At 41.5% G+C, this 22,119-nt stretch overlaps 1 protein-coding gene across 40 annotated transcripts in view; it reads left to right on the top strand.

Annotated features, from left to right (window-relative positions):
- The window catches only part of MARCHF8 (membrane associated ring-CH-type finger 8), a 109,062-nt gene that overhangs the window by 48,373 nt on the left and 38,570 nt on the right, over nt 1–22,119 (top strand). For 37 of the 40 annotated variants that reach the window (XR_015156648.1, XR_015156647.1, XR_015156646.1 and 34 more), the window contains one exon: nt 2,964–3,143. The exons of the other annotated variants lie outside the window; for them this stretch is intronic. Coding sequence is in view for 33 of the 37 variants with exons in the window: in XM_086381420.1 (XP_086237546.1) it covers nt 3,042–3,143 (102 nt within the window). In the remaining 4 variants the exon portion in view is untranslated. The remainder of the gene's footprint in view (nt 1–2,963; nt 3,144–22,119) is intronic. 40 annotated transcript variants of the gene reach the window in all.

Genomic DNA, 22,119 nt, shown 5'->3' with positions numbered 1-22,119 from the left:
AGTTCTTCTAAATAATGGGTGATCATATTAGGTGTGTTGTATTTTGCAAGGTAACTTTAGTGGAATTGAAGTCCTCATGCCTGGATTGTCAGGCATAGTGCAAAAGTTTAACTATTGCTCTTATTTAAGCATGACTTGAATTGATATAAAATGATTGTTGGAAATTATGTAAAGAAAATAGTATGAGTAATACCTGCTTTATGCTTTTCGTATGAACCTTCACATGCAAAGTGGCATGGTTTATTTTGCAGGTTGGTTTTTTAAATTATCATTTTTTATCCTAAGTATGTCTGGCATAGGACAGGGATTGCTCAGGCAAGCTTTTAGGTATAGGACCTGCAGTAGGAGTGTAGAGCAGAAGAGTAGCTTATGTGGCTGTAATGAGGGAGGTCCTGTAAAACTTTGCGATAGAATGTAAAGCACTCTCAGTTTGTGTTTCTGTGGCATACACAGTCTTCCCAGGCTTGACATGGTCAGGTACCAATGATGTAATAATGATGGTTATACCAGGAGCACCGAAGGCTACTCTTGGTATGCCATGTGGTGGGACTCCAAGGCGCGGTTAGTTTGAGTAATCGTTCTGAGGCCACATGGAGTTTGTCATCTCTCACAGAGGAATTTAATTCATTAGTATAAGACATCACAGCAGTAGGTGAGTGCCTCTTGTCTTATGTAATGTGGATACATGGATTCAGACCACTTGTTTGAGCACAGTACTCCATCTTGGGTCAGCCTCACACAAAGGCTTGAAATAGAGTATGTGATGTATAATGTCTAGACTTTAACATTTTATATATTATTAAATATAATATCTAGACACAGGTGAAGAATCTGCCTGCAATGCTGGAGACCAGGCTTCAATCCCTAGGTTGGGAAGATCCCCTGGAAAAGGGAATGGCTACCCACTGCAGTATTTTTGCCTGGAGAATCCCATGGACAGAGGAGCCTGGCAGGTTAAAATCCATGGGGTTTCAAAGAGTCAGACACGACTGAGCCACTTTCACTTTCACTTTTTTCAATATTATCGACTCTCTTTTCCTGTTCTGTTGGTTATCAGTGATTACTTGCCAGTTATTAAACTAGGCTTTTTAAAAACAGGATATTCTTTTAGCTTATTTTCTCATGTGTGTTGATTCTGTCTGGCTTCTTGTTCTTTCCTGTTGCTTGCTGATCAGAGTCCTGTGGAAGAAGTCAATTTTGTGAGTCCTGCTGCTCTTCAGTTTGGTTAGTAACACTGTCAGAGTTGGGAGCAGCTACTCAGACACCTACCTTTGGTCCTGAGCACAGTTAGGGGAAAGGTGTAACAAATGGCTGCTTGACAAGCGTGAACTTAGGGTTATCAGGTCCTACGTTGTTCACACTCCCTGTCTACCACCCCAGCTCCAGTACATGTTTAATAAATGAAAATCCCCAAGTTAGAGATTCATTCTTTTGTATTAAGGCTTCCATCCTTTGTTAAAACTCAAGCAGCATCAAACGTTATCTTGTTAAACATTATGGATTGTTTGGATAATTTATATTTAATTGGTTTTATACACAGAGATTGATAGTTCTCAGTGTAGGCAGAGATAAAGAACATATAATTCAGTTGCTAGGCACTTTGGAGGAATGTAGGAGAAAACTAGAAAAAAGAGTTAGGGGCTGCCTGGAATCGTGAATATAGCTTATTCAGACATGTTACTTTACCTACAGGCAGCCTTCAGTGGTTCCAGGAATGTCTGGGATGACCCTCATCTTCCCTGTAATATTCTTAGAGCTGCTAAGTCACTTCAGTCGTGTCCGACTCTATGCGACCCCAGAGACGGCAGCCCACCAGGCTCCCCCGTCTCTGGGATTCTCCAGGCAAGAACACTGGAGTGGGTTGCCATTTCCTTCTCCAATGCATGAAAGTGAAAAGTGAAAGTGAAGTCGCTCAGTCGTGTCCGACTGTTAGCGACCCCATGGACTGCAGCCTACCAGGCTCCTCCGTCCATGGGATTTTCCAGGCAAGAGTATTGGGGTGGGGTGCCATTGCCTTCTCCAAATATTCTTAGAGCAGGTTTAGCAAATCCCAGGCTCATGGGCTGAATCTAGTCTGCCACCTGTTTCTGTAAGTGAAGTTTCATTGCAATGTGACCATTCTCGTTTGTTTACTTGCTCACTATGGGTACTTTCATGTTACACTGGCAAAATTGAGTAGTTGTGACAAATAGGCCCACAGTGTATAAAATACTTGCTTCTGGCTCTCTGTAGGGGAAGTTTGCCAGTAACTGGTCTAGAGAGTCTAAACTTTCAGAAGGTTAAGCATGGATCATAGATATCTTAAACTTATTTTAGACTTCTTAACTTTCAGTCTCACCATTATATGGACTCAAGGTCTGTGGTTTTAAGGAAAGATCACTACTGATATCCACTGGTTCAAGAAAAAATGTGTAACTTCAAAAATATTATTAAAGGATGACACTGCTACATTTAAAAACTAAGTAGCCATTGGAAGATTAATATCTGGTTATGCATGTACCTGGGGGTTTCCCATGTGGCTCAGTGGTAAAGAATCCACTTACCAGTGCAGGAGACGCAGCAGACACAGGTTTGACCCCTCGGTTGGGAAGATCCTTGGTGAAGGCAGTGGTAACTCACTCAAGTGTTCTTGCCTGGGAAATTCCATGGACAGAAGAGCGTGGCAGGCTACAGTTCATGGGGTTGCAGAGAGTTGACAGGACTGTGCAGCTGAGCGTGCACACACGCATACATGTACCTGATTCACCAACTTTTTCAGGTGCTCCCGTCTTATATGAGAAAAGTGTTGCAGTTCTTCCCCCACATTTTGCAGAATATCCCCCAAATGATATTCTGTCATTTTTGAAGATGACATTGTAACTTATTTAAATAAATATGAATATAAATATAAAATACTAATCTCACTGTTGGAAATTTTAAGTGTTGCAGATCAGTTATGTCTTGTCTTCCCTTCCCTCTCTCAGCTTGAAGTCCATGGCCCAAAATGACTCTACCACTGGAGACTTTCTTCCGTAAAGAGGAAGATCAGACAGGAGGCTGGGATGAACATGCCACTGCATCAGATCTCTGCTATTCCATCCCAGGATGCCACCTCTGCTAGAGTCTACAGAAGTAAAACCAAAGAAAAGGAGAGGGAAGAACAGGTATGGAGGGAAATGCTATTTTTAGCTTCATTATTTTTGTTCTTTTTATTAAAACAGTCTAGAATAAGCTCTGATGATCCAGTTTTTTTTATAATAATTTATAAAAGCATATGGTATGAACAGTTTTACTCAGAAGACGTTGTCTTTTTGTAGGTTTCTAGGTTTCAGATTTTGCAGTCATCTCTGGTGGTAGAGTACATGGTTTCTGGATGTCATATGTTCAGTATTTTTTTTTCAACTTGCTGCAGATGCAAAAATATCTCCAAATATGTTTCCCATACTCTCTCAATTGTCATTTAAGTTAGTAGTCTTTATTTAAGGTTCAATTAAGTTAATAGCCTCTTATAATTCTTCTTAGCCCAAATGGATATTTAAATACCACTCAGTAGAATATTTCCTTGGTCTAGAGTACTTGCCTATACCAAGTTGAGGCTATTAATTCTTCATTCAATGTAGTGTTGAATGGGTACCAGATGGGAATTTCTTAGTATGTATTTATATGTGGAAGCTGTACATATTTGTGTGGAATAGAGAAAGGAAAGTGTCCAACATTGTAGCAGAGGGATGCTTTTTGCATAAAACCCTATTGCAGATTTGTTGTAGGTGGGTATTCAGTAAATACTGAATGATATGATCTATTTGATGGAATTTTTAAGATTTAAATAAGTAACATTTCCCTCATGTGCTTATTTATCATCCATATGTCTTTTTTTGTTGGGCTGTCTATTCAAATCTTCTGTCCATTTAAAAGAACCCACCAGTTTTCTTACTGTTAATTTTGAGCATTTCTAATGTCATCTAGATACATGTCCTTTGTCAGATACGTGCTTTACAAGTGTTTACTCCAAATGTTCAGATTATCTTTTCATGCTTCTGCTGGTGTCTTTCAAAGATGAGATGTTTTTAATTTTGGTCAAGTCAAATTTATTGATTTTTTTTCTTTGTTTGCATTGTACTTTTGGCATTCTATTAAGAAATTTTGGCCTAACCCAGGGTTGCAAATAATATCTTATGTGTTTTCTTCTAAAAGTCTTATTCGGTTCAGTTCAGTCGCTCAGTCGTGTCCGACTCTTTGCGACCCCATGAATCACAGCACGCCAGGCCTCCCTGTCCATCACCAACTCCCGGAGTTCACTGAGACTCACGTCCATTGAGTCAGTGATGCTATCCAGCCATCTCATCCTCTGTCGTCCCCTCCTCCTCCTGCCCCCAATCCCTCCCAGCATCAGAGTCTTTTCCAATGAGTCAGCTCTTCGCATGAGGTGGCCAAAGTACTGGAGTTTCAGCTTTAGCATCATTCCTTCCAAAGAAATCCCAGGGCTGATCTCCTTCAGAATGGACTGGTTGGATCTCCTTGCAGTCCAAGGGACTCTCAAGAGTCTTCTCCAACACCACAATTCAAAAGCATCAATTCTTCGGCGCTCAGCCTTCTTCACAGTCCAACTCTCACATCCGTACATGACCACAGGAAAAACCATAGCCTTGACTAGACGGACCTTTGTTGGCAAAGTAATGTCTTTGCATTTGAATATGCTGTCTAGGTTGGTCATAACTTTCCTTCCAAGGAGTAAGCATCTTTTAATTTCATGGCTGCGGTGATTTTGGAGCCCCAAAAAATAAAGTCTGACACTGTTTCCACTGTTTCCCCATCTATTTGCCATGAAGTGATGGGACCAGATGCCATGATCTTAGTTTTCTGAATGTTGAGCTTGAAGCCAACTTTTTCACTCTCCACTTTCACTTTCATCAGTAGTTTTGGCTTTATGTGTTTATGATCTATTTTGAATTAATTTTTGTGGACTGTATGAAATATACATCCAGTATTATTTTTTTATATGAATATCCACTTGTGGCCAGTAACATCTGTTGAGTGGATTGTCTTTTCTCTACCACATTACCTTAAATCTGTTGCTTATATAGGGGTGTGCTTATTTTTGGAGTCTCCTGTTCCATTGAGGTATTTGCCCATCTTTACATCATTAGTGTCATGAACTTTCTGACTTTATAAGTCTGAAAAATCAGATAGTGTTCTTCAGCCTTGTTCTTGTTTTGCTTATTCTAGGTTTCTTGCACATTTATGTGAGTTTGAGAATCGGCTTGTCTGTTTTTACACACAAAGCTCTGCCGGGGTTTTTATTGACTCTGTAGTTCAGTTTGAGGGAGAGCTGGCATTTTGACAATGTCGAGCCTTAGCCCTGAGCCAAGGGCATCTCCTCTTCAAAGTGAAAGGGGAGCCACTCAGTCGTGCCTGACTCTGTGACCCATGGACTGTACAGTCCATTCCAGGCCAGCATACTGGAGTGGGCAGCCTTTCCCTGCTCCAGGGGATCTTCCCAGCCCAGGGATCGAACCCAGGTCTCCCGCACTGCAGGTGGATTCTTTACCAGCTGAGCCACAAAGGAAGCCCAAATTATTTAATTGCTCTCAGTGTTGTTTTGTAGATTTCAGTGTATGGTCTTTACACACCTTCTGTCAGATTTATCCCTAAGTACTCTGTAATTTTGATGCTATTGTAAATGATACTGCTTTTTAAAATTTTCATTTCCTCTTGTTCATTACAAGCACAGAGAAATAAAATAGATATTTTTGTGTCTTGATCTTATGTCTTGCAATTTTGCCAAACTCACTTATTAGTTCTAGTAAATTTTTTGTAGAGTCCACTGAATTTTCTGCATAAGCAGTGATGTCATCTGTAAATGAAGACAGTTTTATACTACGCTTTCTCTTTGGGTACCTCTCTCCATCTTTCTTCTCCTGGTGAAATCCCCAGCACTGTACTGAGCAGAAGCGGTGAGAACAGTCACCCTTGTGTTCCTTGTGACCTCAGAGGGAAGCATTCTTTCTTTCAGCACCAGATATGATGTCAGTTACATTTTTTGTAGATAATCTTCAACATATGGTTCCCTTCTGTTTCAGGTTTCCTGAGAGTTTTGATCAGTTTTTATCCTGGTAATTTGTATTTTTTCTCTTTTTTTCTTTTTCTTGATCTAGCCAGAGGTTTATCAATTTTATGGGTCTTCTTAAAGAATTGTCTTGGTGTCATAGATTTTTCTCTGTTGTCATTCTGTTTTCTGTTTCTTTCATTTCTGGTGTGGTATTTATGATTTCCTTTCCTCTGTTTCCTTTAATTTGTTATTCCTTTTCTAGCTTTTTAAGGTGGAAGTCAGGATTATTTGAGATCTTTATTTTCTATCATAGGATTTAGTGATTATAAATTCCCCAAGTTCTGTTTTCATGGCATTCCAGAAATTCTGCTATGTTGAGTTTAATTTTCATTCAGTTCAAAATACTTTCTAATCTCTCTTTTCATTTTTTCTTAGATCCATGAGTTATTTTTGAGTGTGCTGTTTAATTTCCAAATTTCCTGGACTTTCCAGAGATCTTGCTATTAATTCATCTCTAATTTAAATCCATTTTGGTCTGAAAACATATTTTGAATAACTTAAATCCTTTTAAATTTATCAAGACTTGTTTCATGGTACAGAATGTGGTCTCATTTGGTAAATATTATGTGTATACTTTAAAAGGATGTAGTTCGCTGTTGTTGGATGTTTTATTTTGGATAATTCTAATTGTTGTGTTTTTAAGTTCATTGTATGTTAGTCACTCAGTCATGTCTGACTCTGCAACCCCTGGACTGTAGCCCTAAGGCCCCTCTGTCCATGGAATTCTCTAGACAAGAATACTGGAGTGGGTTGCCATTCCCTTTCCAGGGGATCTTCCTGACCCAGGGATTGAAGCCGGGTATTCTGGATTACAGGCAGTTTCTTTACCCTCTGAACCACCAGGGTAATCTTTTCTCTTTCAATGTCTGATCTGCCATTAGCTTTTTTGTCTCAAATATGGTATAGGGTTTTAGACCATGCCTAGTTTCTTCCTAGAAATACGTTTAAATAAAGAGATGAATATACATCTTTAAAATATACCTGTCTCAAATTACTGTCTTTGGTTGGGTGTCATCCACCATGAGATCATTTGTATGGCTTCTGGAATCATCTGTCTGCTTTACCTGCAAGAGTCCCATGAGTTTTAACCTCATCCTAGAAACCAGGGCTTTTTTTGTCATCTGTTTACCTTTTTCTTGGTCCCTGGAGTGGTTTTTTTCAAACTTGTTTCCAACCATGTTTTTCCTGTCTGGCAATCAGATCTCATTGTGACAGAGTGGGGGCTATTCTAGCTTGCTCAAGTACACGCAGGGAGTCATGGCATGGGTGCAGTTTGAGAACTATATATATATATAATATACTTATTGTCTTTGAGAATGAAAAAATAAGATTAGATATTTTTCTAGTAATAGCATTATCAAACATTAAATACAAGTTTATCTGTTTGAACCATTACATTTTCTTTTAATCTACATACATAGATTTTGAAGCTTAAATGTAGATAAAATTATATACAACTATGAGGTCTGGCCATTTTAAATATTCTTAGTCAAAAGCCAGCAGTATTGGTTCTAGCTGTTTTATGTATTAGCAACTTACCTTTCCCAGCTGACTCTCACATAAGTCTTAAACTGGTAATGGTTTGCTCTTTATTTGGGGTATAGAATTGGAAGGATGTGCAGAATAACTGTAGCAGACCTCTGTGTTGTTGGTCTGTTGAGAATTTGCTAGATAAGAGTCTGTGTCACGGGGGTCAAACCAGGCGTGTAGTTTGGGCACATGGGAGTGAAGCACCGGCGGTTGGCCTCAGCGTGTTATGTGTAAATTGAGTGAAAACGGCACATGAATATATTTGCGTGGTACCAATGCAGGACTCAGTGGTTATGGTTTATCGGTTATCACTTTTCTCTTACAGATGTCCTATTAATTAAATGATTGAGAGGCAGATCATTTTTCAGATTTTCTGTCAGTAAGCCTATTGAAATAAGAAAACCACCCAAATTTGTTTTTAAATGCAGAGGTTTCAAAAAATAATATAGCTGTAGCGTCCTATAATAGTTGTTAATGACTTTTATATTTGATGTCATCAAGATAACTCCTTTATTTTACAGATGGAGAAACAGGTCTAAAGAGAAATGTCTTGCCCATGGACACTTGAATTTGTATATTTTTTTCTAGGTTATTTTACTTGCTCTTTAAAAATAGTTTCACGTGAATACAAATGCACTCCACACATTTATTTTTTCACTCAGTTGTGTGTCAAGCAGGTATTCACAGAATATAATACGCTGGACAGGATCCCGCCTGCACAGAGCCTGCCGTCCAGCAGGGAGACGGGAGGGCGATGCAGACTGTGACACTGCGGTGCAGCGTGCGCTGGGCGTTCCGATGGCAGCCTCCCCAGTGCGTGTGACGGGAGCTTTCCGATCTGTGATGCTGTAGCTGTGTTTTTCTTTATCTCATTTCTGCGTGGTATTTAGGGGTTCTTTTTCGGGTTTTGAGTTTGAGGACCCACATGTTTCTTTCTTTTGGAAGTTTTCCGCCCGTCATTTCCTCAACTGTTGCCTCCCTGCACCCTCTTCACTCTCTGCCTGGGGATAGAGCTCGCTGTGTCTCCCGCCATATCTCAGGGCTGGCTGTGCACGGGGCTCTGGGTGATTTCTTCACTGTCTTCTGTTCGTTGATACTCTCCTTGGCCAGGTCTAGACCTTCCATTGAGATTTTAACATCTACATGTTTTTATTTCACATATTTTCCCCATAATTTCTGGTATTTGCATTATGTTTTCTTATTTCTCATTTATCTCTGTGAACATGTAATTCAGGTTTCTTTCCTTTAGTTTTCCCAGTGTACTATGCATTTTGTGCTTATGTATAAAAACCTGAGACTCTAGATGATAAGAAAGTTCTTCATGGTTTGCAGTAAATATGCTTGATACATTACCTTCTAACAGGAGGTGTGCAGCTGTCCACTAATTACTCACTTCACATGTGGCCATTTCTACAGCATCTGAATAGGTGAAGGCACACCAAGGATTTGTTTTATTTAATTTGATGTAGTATACTTATATATACTTGGGCTTTCCGGGTGGCGCTAGTCGTAAAGAACCCGCCTGCCAATGCAGGAGACATGAGAGATTCGGGTTCTGTCCCTGGGTCAAGAAGGGCCCCTGGAGGAGGGAATGGCAACCCACTCCAATATCTTTGCCTGGAGAATGCCATGGACAGAGGAGCCTAGCGGGCTATAGCCCATGGGGTTGCAAAGAGTTGGGCACGACTAAAGCGACTTAGCACATGTATATACTTACATCGTGTTTATTCTGTACAAGGCACTGTTCTTCTAAGGGCTTTACAAAGATTAATTCATTTGGTCCTCATATGAGCCCTCTGAGGTAGGTATGGTTGTTGTCACTCTGTTTTTATGGGTGTGGCACAGAAAAATCGAGTGAGCTGCTCAGGGTTCTCTGGGTGGTGATTGGCCTGCTGTAGAATGGTATTCAGATCCAGCCCCCACACCCATGTTGTTCACTCACTTGCTCTTTGCATGCCACTCAGCCAGCTACTATCTCTTGAAGCCACACGTCCCTCGTAGTGAACCTCACCCAGCCCCACCCCCTTTGCGTCTGCACCCCTGTGGCACTTCATGAGTCCGCACTGAGCCAGTGTTAGCTACTCTGTTTACTCTGTATGTCTGAATCATGTCTTCAGTAATTTATTCATTCTTTGGAAAGTATGTAAGCACCTGTTACACGCTGGCTTTCAGTATAAATGTGGTATAAACACAGAGACACTCTCTGTGCTGCTTAAATCTCTCAAGCCGTGTGCTTCTGTCAGCCCCATCACAGCTGTGGTCCAGGACCTCACTATTTCTACTGCTGCAGCAGCCGACATACTGCTCTCCATGCTTCAGCCTGTCTCTTCCTGCCCTGGGCACTGCTGGTGGGAAAAGTGTATGCAGTTCAGTGTAGTAGGTGCCATAGTCCAGGGAAGCACCCCCGATCCAGTCTCATGGTGACAAGGAAGGTTTTTGTGGAAGAAGAAATGTCAAAGATGAGTCCTTACAAAGTAAGAGTTAGGTGAAGCTAAAGGCAGAGAGAGAGAGGTGCAAGGCCAGAACTCCTGGGGAATAGAAGAACACATGGCATGTCTGAGATACTAAGAAGAAACTCACTGTGCTGGAACTGGAAGTGTGCAGGCCAGGCCGTGAGAGAAGTCAGGAGTGGCCACGTCGCTGCTGAGGGTACCGAGATGTCAGTGCAGGTATAGAGTCCAGAGCTGAAGTTCTGTTTTAGTTAGGTGACCGTGTAGTTTGGTAAGGGAAGCTGGGGAGGAGACCACTAGTTTTAATTTGCTAAGTCATGTCCAACTCTTTGCACCCCTATGGACTGCAGCATGTCAGCCTTCTCTGTCCTTTACTGTCTCTCGCAGTTTGCTCAGACTCACGTTCATTAAGTCAGTGATGTCATCCAACCATCTTATCCTCTGTTGTCCCCTTCTCCTCTTGCTCTCAATCATTCCCAGCATCAGGGTATTTCCAGCCAGTCCGATCTTTGCATCAGGTGGCTGAAGTATTGGAGTTTCAGCTTCAGCATCAGTCCTTCCAATGAATATTCAGGACCGATTTCTTTTAGATTGGACTGGTTGGACCTCCTTGCTGTTCAAGGGATTCTCAAAAGTCTTCAGCATCACATTCAAGAGCATCAATTCTTCGGCGCTCAGCCTTCTTCACAGTCCAACTCTCATATCCAGACACAACTACTGGAAAAACCATAGCCTTGACTAGACGGACCTTTGTTGGCAAAATAATGTCTCTGCTTTTGAATATGCTATCTAGGTTGTCATAGCTTTTCTTCCAAAGAACAAACAAGTGTCTTAATTTTGTGGCTGCAGTCACCATCCACAGTGATTTTGGAATCTGAGAAAATAAAATCTGTGACTATTTCCATTGTTTCCGTATCTATCTGCCATGAACTGATGGGACCAGGTGCCATGATCTTAGTTTTTTGAATGTTGAGTTTCAAGCCAACTTTTTCACTCTCCTCTTTCACCTTCATCAAGAGGCTCTTTAGTGCCTCTTCATTTTCTGCCATTAGAATGGTATCATCTGCATATCTAAAGTTGTTGATATTTCTCCCAGTTATCTTGATTCCAGTTTGTGATTCATCCCACCCAGCATTTCACATCATGTACTCTGAATATAAATTAAATAAGCAGGGTGACAGTATACAGCCTTAATGTACTCCTTTCTCAATTTTGAACCAGTCAGTTGTTCCATGTCTGATTCAAACTGTTACTTCTTGACCCACATACAGGTTTCTCAGGAGACAGGTAAGGTGGTCTGGTTTTCCCATCTGTTATAGAAATTTCCACAGTTTGTTGTGATCTACACAGTCAAAGGCTTTAGGATAGTCAGTGAAGCGGAAGTGGATTATTTTTCTGGAATTCTCTTGCTTTTTCTGTGATCCAGTGGATGTTGGCAGTTTGATCTCTGGTTCCTCTGCCTTTTTAAAATCCAGCTTGTACATCTGGAAGTTCTCTGTTCACTTACTAAAGCGTAGCTTGAAGGATTGTGAGTATTATCTTGTTAGCATGTGAAATAAATGCAGTTATACAGTAGTTTGAACATTCTTTGGCATTGCTTTCTTTGGGATTGGAATGAAAACTGACCTTTTCCAGTCCTGTGGCCACTTCTGAGTTTCCCAAATTTGCTGGCATATTGTGTTCAGCACTTGGACAGCATCATCTTTGAAGAATTGAAACAGATCAGGTGGAATTCCCTCACCTCCACTAACTTTGTAGTAATGCTTCTGAAGGCCCTCCCCTCTTGACTTCACACTCCAGGATGTCTGACTCTAGGTGAGTGACCACACCATTGTGGTTATCCAGGTCATTAAGACATTTTTCCTACAGTTCTTTTGTATATTCTTGCCACCTCTTCTTAATCTTGTGTTGTTGGAAGAGGGTGTTTGCTATGACCAGTGTGTTCTTTTGGCAAAACTCTATTAGCCTTTGTCCTGCTTCATTCTGTACTCCAAGGCCAAATTTGCCTGTTACTCCAGGTGTTTCTTGACTTCCTACTTTTGCATTCCAGTCCCCTATAATGAAAAGGACATCTTTTTGGGGTGTTAGTTCTGGAAGGTCTTGTAGATCTTCTTAGAACCGTTCAGCTTCTTCAGCGTTACTGGTTAGGGCGTAGACTTGGATTAGTGTGATATTGAATGGTTTGCCTTGGAAACAAACAGAGATCATTCTGTCATTTTTGAGATTGCATCCAAGTACTGCATTTCGGACTCTTTTGTTGACCATGATGGCCACTTCATTTCTTCTGAGGGATTCCTGCCTGCAGTAGTAGATATAACGGTCATCTGAGTTAAATTCACCCATTCCAGTCCATTTCAGTTCGCTGATTCCTAGAATGTTGATGTTCACTCTTGTCATCTCCTGTTTGACCACTTCCAATTTGCCTTGATTCATGGACCTAACATTCCAGGTTCCTATGCACTATTGCTCTTTACAGCATCAAACCTTGCTTCTATCACCAGTCACATCCACAGCTGGGTGGTGTTTTGCTTTGGCTCCATCCCTTTGTTCTTTCTGGAGCTATTTCTCTGCAGATCTCTGGTAGCATATTGGGCACCTACTGACCTGGGGAGTTCATCTTTCAGTGTCCTATCTTTTTGCCTTTTCATACTGTTCATAGGGTTCTTAAGGCAAGAATACTGAAGTATTCCATTCCCTTGGAAGTTATGACCAATCTAGACAGCATATTAAAAGCAGAGACATTACTTTGCCAACAAAGGTCCGTCTAGTCAAGGCTATGGATTTTCCAGTGGTCATGTATGGATGTGAGAGTTGGACTATAAAGAAAGCTGAGCGCAGAAGAATTGATGCTTTTGAACTGTGGTGTTGGAGAAGACTCTTGAGAGAGTCCCTTGGACTACAAGGAGATCCAACCAGTCCATCCTAAAGGAGATCAGTCCTGGGTGTTCATTGGAAGGACTGATATTGAAGCTGAAACTCCAATACTTTGGCCACCTGATGCGAAGAGCTGACTCATTGGAAAAGACCCTGATGCTGGGAAAGATTGAAGGCAAGAGGAGATGGGGACGTCAGAGGATGAGATGGCTGGATGGCATCCCTGACTCAATGCACATGGGTTTGAGTGAACTCCGGGAGTTGGTGATGGACAGGGAGGCCTGGCGTGCTGCGGTTCATGGGGTCACAAAGAGTCGGAAACAACTGAGCGACTGAACTGAACTGAACTGAACTTCTTAATCGATTCTGCTTCTGTAAGTCCTTGCCATTTCTGTCCTTTATTGTGCTCATGTTTGCATGAAATGTTTCCTTAGTATCTCTAATTTTCTTAAAGAGATCTCTAGTCTTTCCCCTTTTATTGTTTTCTCTATTTCTTTGCATTGTTTTCTTAAGAAGGCTTTTCTTATCTCTCTTTGCTATTCTCTGGAACTTTGTGTTCAGTTGGGTATGCATTTCCCTCTCTCCTTTGCCTTTTACTTCTCTTCTTTTCTCAGCTGTTTGTAAGGCCTCCTCAGACAACCACTTTGCCTTCTTTCATTTCTTTTTCTTTGGGATAGTTTTGGTTACCACCTCCTGTACAGTGTTACGGACCTCCATCCATGGTTCTTCAGGCACTCTGTCTACCATATCTAATCCCTTGAATGTGTTTGTCATCTCCACTGAATAATCATAAGGGATTTGATTTAGGTCATACCTGAATGACCTAGTGGTTTCCCCTACTTTCTTCAATTTAAGCCTGAATGTTGCAACAGGGAGCTCATTATCTGAGCCACAGTCATCTCCTGGTCTTGCTTTTGCTGACCATATAGAGCTTCTCCATCTTAGGCTGCAAAGAATATAATCACTCTGATTTTGGTACTGACCATCTGATGATGTCCATATGTGAAGTCGTCTCTAATGTTGTTGGAAGAGAGTGTTTGCTATGACCTTTGTATTCTCTTGGCAAAACTCTGTTAGCCTTTGCCCAGCTTCATTTTGTCCTCCGAGGGCAAACTTGCCAGTTACTCCAGGTATCTCTTGAATTCCTACTTTGCATTCCAATCCCCTGTGATGAAAAGGACATCTTTTTTTTTTTTCTTTTGGTGTTAGTTCTAGAAGGTTTTGTAGATTTTCATAGAACCGTTTTGACTTCAGCTTCTTCAGCATTAGTGGTTGGGGCATAGAGTGGGATTACTGTGGTATTGAATGGTTTGCCTGGGTAAGGAACCGAGGTCATTCCATCGTTTTTGAGACTGTACCCAACTACTGCATTAGGACTCTTGTGGACTGTGAGGGCTACTCCCTTTCTTCTAAGGGATTCTTGCCCACAGTAGATATAATGGTCACCTGAATTAAATTTGCCCACGCCAGTCCATTTTAGTTGGCTGATACCTAAAATGTTGATGTTCACTCTTTCCGTTTCCTCCTGGACCATGTCCAATTTACGTTGATTCATGGACCTGACATTCCAGGTTCCTGTGAAGTATTGTTCTGCGCAGCATCGGATATTACTTTCACTACTGACTCTCCCACAGCTGAGCGTTGTTTCCGCTTTGCCCCTGGAGCTGTTTCTCCGCTCTTTGCCAGTAGCATATTGGACACCTGTCAACTTGAGGGGCTTCTCTTCCGGTGTCGTATTCTTTTTGTCTTTTCATACTGTTTCTCAAGGCACGAATACTGGAGTGGTTTGCCATGCCTTTGTCCAGTGGACCTCACTTTGTCAGAAGTCTCCACCATGACCTGTCTGTCTTGGGTGACCCTGTAAGTCATGGCTCATAGAGCTTCATTGAGTTAGCAAGACTGATCCATGTGATCATTTTGGTTAGCTTTCTGTGATTGTGGTTTTTGTTGTGGAGGCTATGGAATTGTAGTTCCTGCTTCTTCTTTCTGCCCTCTGATGGATGAGGATAAGTGGCTTTTTCAGGCTTCCTGAAGGGAGGGACTGGCTATGGGGAAAATTAGGTTTTGCTCTGGTGGGTAGGGCCGTGCTCAGTAAATCTCTGATGCAATTGTCTGCTGATGGGTGAGGCTTTACTCCCTCCACATTAGTGGTTTGGCCTAACTCCAGTCCTGGAGTCTACAGGCTCTGCCTGCTCAACTCTTTGTGACCCTATGGACTGTATTCCACCAGGTTCCTCTGTCCATGGGGATTCTCCAGGGAAGAATACTGGATTGGGTTGCCATGCCCTCCACCAGAGAATCTTCCCTATCCAGGGATCAAACCCGTGTCTCTCATGTCTCCTGCACTGGCAGCTGGGTCCTTTACCACTAGCACCACCTGGGAAGCCCTGGCTCCTGTAGGCTCTGTGGTAGTGCTAAGACTGGGTGGTGATGGTCTGAACCAAGGAGGTGGTGCTGAGGGTGAGAGCAGTGAGCAGATCGCAAGGAGAGGATCAAGAGATCGGAAGGCTAGAACAACAGTGTTGGTGGCTGATAGATTGTGGTGGTCAGACAGAGGGCCAGATAGATGAGCCTCTGGCCCAGGTTAAAGGCTAACATCATTCACTTTGACAAAGGAGAGGAAGGTTAGGGGAAGGATGGTGAGTTGGGTGGCAGATGTGCAAGTATGAGGTACTTGTGGGGCGTCGAGCTGAAAATATCCAGAATTCAGTTTTGTCTGAATCTCTGGAGGAAAATCTAAGCCAGAGATAGAAACTTTAGAGTTGGTAACATATAGGCAGTAAAGGATGCCCTAGGAATAGATAAAATTTTAGAATGAAGAGCATGAGGAGAAATCAAGGTGTGAGCGGACCCTAAGGAAGCAGAGTCACCATGTGGTATGACTGTGTCACAGACACCTGTGCTGATGGTTGCCCTTGGCGCTTGCTGCACTTCAGAGTATTTTACATCTTTCTTCCAGCCTCTTCTGCACAGAAGAGGCGCCCCTTTCATTCAGCTGTCCTTGTGCTTTGTTTGTGCGTTGTTTGTGTTTGATTGTGAACTCGGTTGACCACGTTTCAGAAGCCTGTCTGTTTTAAAGCATCAGGAGGCTACTTCTGGATTCACAGCATCTGAGTATATGTGAATAACCAGTAGTGACTGCTGTTACAAGAACATCTTAATACTATCTTTTCCCTCAGGGCTTTGGTTTTTGCATTAGGCTTAGGTCGGACACGACTGAGCGACTGAACTGAACTGAACTGAACTAGGCTGATTAAGGCATAATGCTTGTGTATTGCTAGCTGTCGTGTTAGCTCTTACAATATATAGCAGAACCACCACCCAAATTGTGAGAGATATGCGCAGGTTCATCCCTCTCTGTTCCCTGAGAGCGAAGGTCTTCTCTTCAAATGTGCTGTGTGAACCTTGGCTTTCCAGCAGGGTGCTTGTGGCCTCTCGGTGTCACTGTCTTTCTCTCTGGGTGCCAGTGGCCCTCCCATACCAACCTCCAGATGGCAGTTGTCATCCTAAATCTAACTCACAGGTGTAGAGACTAGAATATTTTACCAAATGAAGTTTGAAACTGCCTTTGAAAAAATTATTCCTTAAAGCTCAAGATAATGCTGAGAGATTTTTGAAGAAAATTTGAGCTTTAAGCCCCTTACTTAAAAAGCATTTATTAGGAAAAACAGAAAAATTGTGGGGAGACTACTTTAGGTTTAAAGAAACTAAAGAGGCATAGCAACCAAATATAATGTATAAACCTTGATGGAACCTGCTAGGAAAAATTAGTAGCCATAAGCTGAGTTTTTTAAGACAGGTGGGAAATCTGAAAATTGTCTATATTTTAGATGATAATTACAGAATTATGGCTAATAGTCTTAGATGTGAAAATGGCACGGTGGTTATAGAGGCGAATGTTCTTGTTCTTAGGACGTGCATGTACAAGTGTGTAGAGGTAACGTGTGTCTGCAGCTTACTTTCAAATGGTTCAGCAAGGAAAAGAAACAAAATGGGTGTGTGTGTGTGTCAGAGAAAGAGGAAGAAAGCATTTGTGGCAAATTCTTTAACAGTTGTTGCATCTTGTTGAAGGATAATAGGGTATTCATTATACTGTTTTTCCAGCTTTTCTGTGGATTTTTTAAATTTTCAAAATAAAAAGTTTTGGGAAATAATAGGCCATTTTCTAATATGAGTTAAAGCTAGAGTTGATAGATAATTAATAAAGCTGGTTGATGAATTATCTAATGAGTTCATAGGTATTCAGACACTTAAAAATCTGATTCCAAATGTTTTAGGATTATGGTATCATTGGTTGATATTTATGTCCAGTTGTTGAAATAGAGTTCTGTTTTTAAATTGTTTATTGCTGATCATTGATGTTTCTCATTCATCTCATTTGAATATTCAAACTGTAAGTTGTGACTAGATTGGATTTCCTCTGTGTTGTATTTGGGAGGTGTACTTCCTTTGTCTCGGTTTTCACGCTGTTGCATGTCTGTGCTTGATGTGTTCTCAGACGTGTGGCTTACTCTGTCTCTTGTTGCCCTTTCTTCTGTGATGTACTAAAGAAAAGTCTTCAAACTAGTGTGTCCAAGGCTGGGAGGCATGTGCAGTTTTTCCAAAGGGCACACAAGCATGGGTGGGCTTAAGAGGATCTGTGTTCAGATCTTCCTTTTCCACATATACTTGAGCTAAAACTACTCCTATGAGTTTGCCACCTGCGTCTCCTCCTCTACCTGAAGAAAGGAGATGCAAGTGGGAAACTCGCTTAGCAGCATTGTCCTAGGAAGTAAAGATCTCAAGCCATCAAAGGGACAGTCAGAACTACTATTTTGGGGAATCTCCTTTTACTAAATAATCAAATGACTGTGTGCCTGCCTGGTTATTTTATCTCTTCCTGTCTTATATAAACTATATTTCTGAGGCTTCAGAAGTAGGGAATGTTGGCCTATGATTGCATGTTCTGAACTCAGATACACTGTAGATACAGGTTGGTATAAAAAATAACTTCATCTCTTCCATCCCCCCAAAATGCCATTCTCCAATGAAGAGTTTTTGAGGGAGAAACCTTTAAGAGCAAAGCAAAGGAAACCTCAAGTGACAAATGACTTTTTCAAAATGGTACCGATGAACCTACTTGAGGGCAGGAGTAGAGACGGAGACGGGAGAACAGATTTGTGGACAGTGCGGGGAGTTGGAGGGGGAGGAGAGGGCGGGACGAGTTGAGAGAGTAGCACATAAACAGCTAACGGGAAGTACTGCCTGACACCGGAAGCTCAGCCTGGTGCGCTCTGACAGCCTGAGGGGTGGGTTAGGGGAGGGACTGAGAGCAAGGTCGAAGAGGGAGGGGATGTGGTGTACTTACAGGTGATTCCTGGTGCTGTACATCAGAAGCCAGTACAGCACTGTAAAGCAATTCTCCTCCTATTAGAAATAAATTTTTAAAAATGTAACTTATTTAAAAATAGCTGATTTTTTAGCTATTCTTGGTTCTTAATTGCTCGGATGGTCATTAGTTGTAGAGCAGTGCACATTTGAACAGCTGAAGTAGCACTTGCTAGTGAAACCAGTTGTTTTAAATGTGACTGGAATATTTTCTTGTCTATACCGTTTTTCAAGATATTCCAGGTAAAATATGAGGATAAAAGTGTTTTGATATCTTTCTGATAAAATGCAAATGTCGTTTTACTTTACTGAATGTCATTCAGTAAAGTAGTTAATACCTCTTTTACTGAGCTATATTATGAAATGTCTATTTCAATTATACTTAGTTCTCATAAAATAATTTATATTTTCTACCTCCTATTAATAAAAAAAGAAATTTTATTCTCGCTGCCAGACTGATTTATTTTTATCAATGTTGTAATTACAGTAAGTTATTAGTAATTTCACCTTGTATTTGCTCCACACTCTCTCATGTGGCAGAATGGAATTCATAGCCTACATAAATTTTAGATCATAACAGAAGCACATGACTGAGTTCTCCTGGAAGCCTGGTGATTGGCCCAAGCCTGACTCCTGCGTGACGCCCAGTTTAGAATCTAGTTCTTTTCTGAATCTTAAGTCTGACTTAACTTTGCCCAAATCACACATGTCTTCATTCATACACTTTATCCTGGCCAACACTACTTCAGCATTGACTTTTCCAGCATTGAGGAAATCTAACCTGCTGTTAATATAATTTAGATTAAAAGTGCCATGTTCTGTGTCAAGTATTCAAGGATCACTTAAATGCTTAAGAATGCTATTATTGGGAAACTGTGTTTTTTCTCTATTTAAGTGGGTTCTTTATAAACTCTCTATAATATGTATGTTCAATAGAGACTCCATTCTTCCTTTTCATTCTCCGTTCTCTTTCCCCATGGATGGGTGCTAGTGGGTAGATATGTAAAAGAGAAAAAGAGAAGCGAGCATCTCTGCCTCTGATGTGGCGTTTAAGAGATTCTGCTATGTGGTTGTTACCAGGTAGTTGCGTACCTGTCTGTATCCCATAGTGGAGTATGGATTCCTTACTGGTAGGGATGATACCTTCTTCATCAACAGAAATCCCTTGTAACTAAGGATGGTGCTATCCATGTTTGAATGAACATATACTCAATCTTTTGTGAATGATAATTGTAATTCTTACACAATATTTATATTTTCACGTTAAGAGCAGGTCAAAAAAGTATAAGATGGCAGGTGGAAAAATCTGGCAAATATTTTCTTGTTTAAACTTCCTGACAATATATCTGTTACAGCTTCCATAGCGGTGGGATTCTCAATTCTTCTGTTATAAAACTGACCCATTCTCCAGATCCCTGACAAGTTCAGTGGTTTGAAAGCTAAGTCATTTTAATTACTGTATGATGCACCCTTTATTAGAAGCATTGTGATCTAGAGCGACAATACGATACTGACGACTTAAAAAATGCTCTTGAATGTGGCATATAAAGAAGAGGGTCCTGGGTAGAAAACTACCAGTGTCTGAGGACATGGTTTCCAGCTGAGCTGGAATCAACTGACCAGGTCAGGACTGACATTATAGAGATAATGTGGAAAGGTTCCCACAGGGCACTCCCTCAGGCAACCTGTTAATAGCTGAGGAAGTCCAGTCCTCCTGAAATGCTCAGATAAGCTTATAATAAAGGTCAGAGCAAACAGGATATCTCATTCAGAGTTTTGGGCAACATTTGAGGGACCGAGTTTCGAGATTATGGGGAGTAAAAGTTCATCAGATGAAGGGTCTTCAGAGCAATGGCAGAGAATTCACCAGTCCATGAATGGGTGTTGACTGCAGGCAGGCAGGGTTATTGATACTTCCCTTTTATAATTCCTACTGCTTCAGGGATGTGTGATTGCATTTGTCTTAAGAGTTTGAAGGTCTGGGTTGGAATGTCAGTAGTAAGGAGAATACACATATCCTCAAGTGTGGACTCTGCATTCTGCCTCACTTTGGTCTCTCTTTTCTACATTTCATGATGCACCATGATCATAGAATCAAAAGTGCTCTGGGGCAGCCCCAACTGTGATGCAGAGTTCTTATGAAAACTGGAAGGACTTGCCTGACAACTGTTGCCTTGCCCTACTTCAGAATTCTTACAAAAACTTGGCCCTCCAATAATCAAGCCTTTCACCTCAACACCCAAAGGGAATCAGGATTCTTTATGAGGTACTTGGAATATGTGTGAGTCCATCACTTGTATTAACTGCCAGGGAGGCTACTGTATGGAAAAATACCTTTACCTGTATACATGTAGGTTTTAAGGTCATCAAGGATGGTTCTGTCAGTGGGAATTTTAAACCCAGCGACAGAGATATTTGAAAAGAGGATATGAGTCAAGGAATAGATGATAGTAGTTGAGAGAGTAAGAAGAAACAAAATGATAACTCAATAAATTTACTTTACAATTTAAAAAATAGAAGAAAGTGGATTGGTGACCATGGTGATGATTTTCTTAAAACCGGAGAATTAGTTTATCACATAGAATTCATGTATCACTTCACAATTCCTTGTGCTTCTCTGATGTTTTGTCATGGGGAGAATGTTGAAAACCCTTAAATAGATGTGTTACATATATTTAAGATGTGTTCCCCTAAGCCTTAGCCTACCAAGGAGGACGTGGAAAACACAGGAAACTGAATGTCACTGTGTCCCAACATCTTCCCTTGTGAAGTTTTAGCTTCTTAGAACAGTTATAGGCCCTTCTCATGAAAGTTCTCCCTTTACAATATATGCTCAGTCCCCCGTATCCGTAGGCTCCACATCTGCAAAGTCAGCCGACTTTGGATCGAAGATATTTGAGAAAAAAATTCCAGCAATTTCCCAAGAGCAAAATTGAATTTGTCACAGCTATTTACACAACACTTACATTGTTTTAGGTATCATAACTAATTTAGGGATGAGTTAAGGTATATGGAAGGGTGTATATAGACTGTATGCTATTACATATTATATAAAGAACTTGAGCATCTGTGGATTTTGATATCCGTAGAGGCCTGGAACTAACCCTCCGTGGATACAGAGGGACAGCTATATACATACTATCATTCCTGGATTAAGGAGTAGAAGAAGCCTCTAAAACCTAGGGTAGATTTGTACATGTGTGTGGTCCATAAGAAAGAGTTTTGATAACCTGGTTAAATGCTAACGAAGTCATAATCCTGCCACCAGCTGACTGACAGTCTAGGGAAAATTGGTGTCCGTGGCGTGCTTTGTTGATGCCATCACGACGGCTTCAGGGGTGGTGATGCAGCATATCAGGGACGTACGTGAAGACCCGGGTTCTGTCTTTCCATCTGCTCTAGCATGAATGCGGTTTACTTCATCTCAAGGCAGACGTGTAGTTAGTTGTCGGCCTTCACGGCTGCACATGAAAAAGCGTGTTGGTTTCTCTGAGGATGAGAAGGCATTCCCCGGGTGCCTCCTGCAGATCTTACCTCCTGAGCCAGAAGAGGGTTCTTGCCAGTCCACCTACTCCAGGACCAGAATGCTGGGGTCAGCATCCTGAGATGGTAGCTGGGGAGAGAGGAGTACTGAAGAGAACTGGGGCTCTGCTGAGGCTTCCCTGGTGGCTCAGAGGGTAAAGCGTCTGCCGGCAATGCGGGAGACCTGGGTTCGATTCCTGGGTCGGGATCCCCTGGAGAAGGAAATGGCACCCCACTCCAGCACTCTTGCCTGGAAAATCCCATGGACGGAGGAGCCTGGTAGGCTAC

Source organism: Bos grunniens, chromosome 28 (genome assembly GCF_055505025.1).
Source record: "Bos grunniens cultivar Pamir isolate PY7600 chromosome 28, Bosgru_T2T1.0, whole genome shotgun sequence".
NCBI classification, from domain to species: Eukaryota; Metazoa; Chordata; class Mammalia; order Artiodactyla; family Bovidae; genus Bos; species Bos grunniens.
Note: the sequence above shows the minus strand (reverse complement) of the source record. Positions and strands in the feature narration are given on the sequence as shown.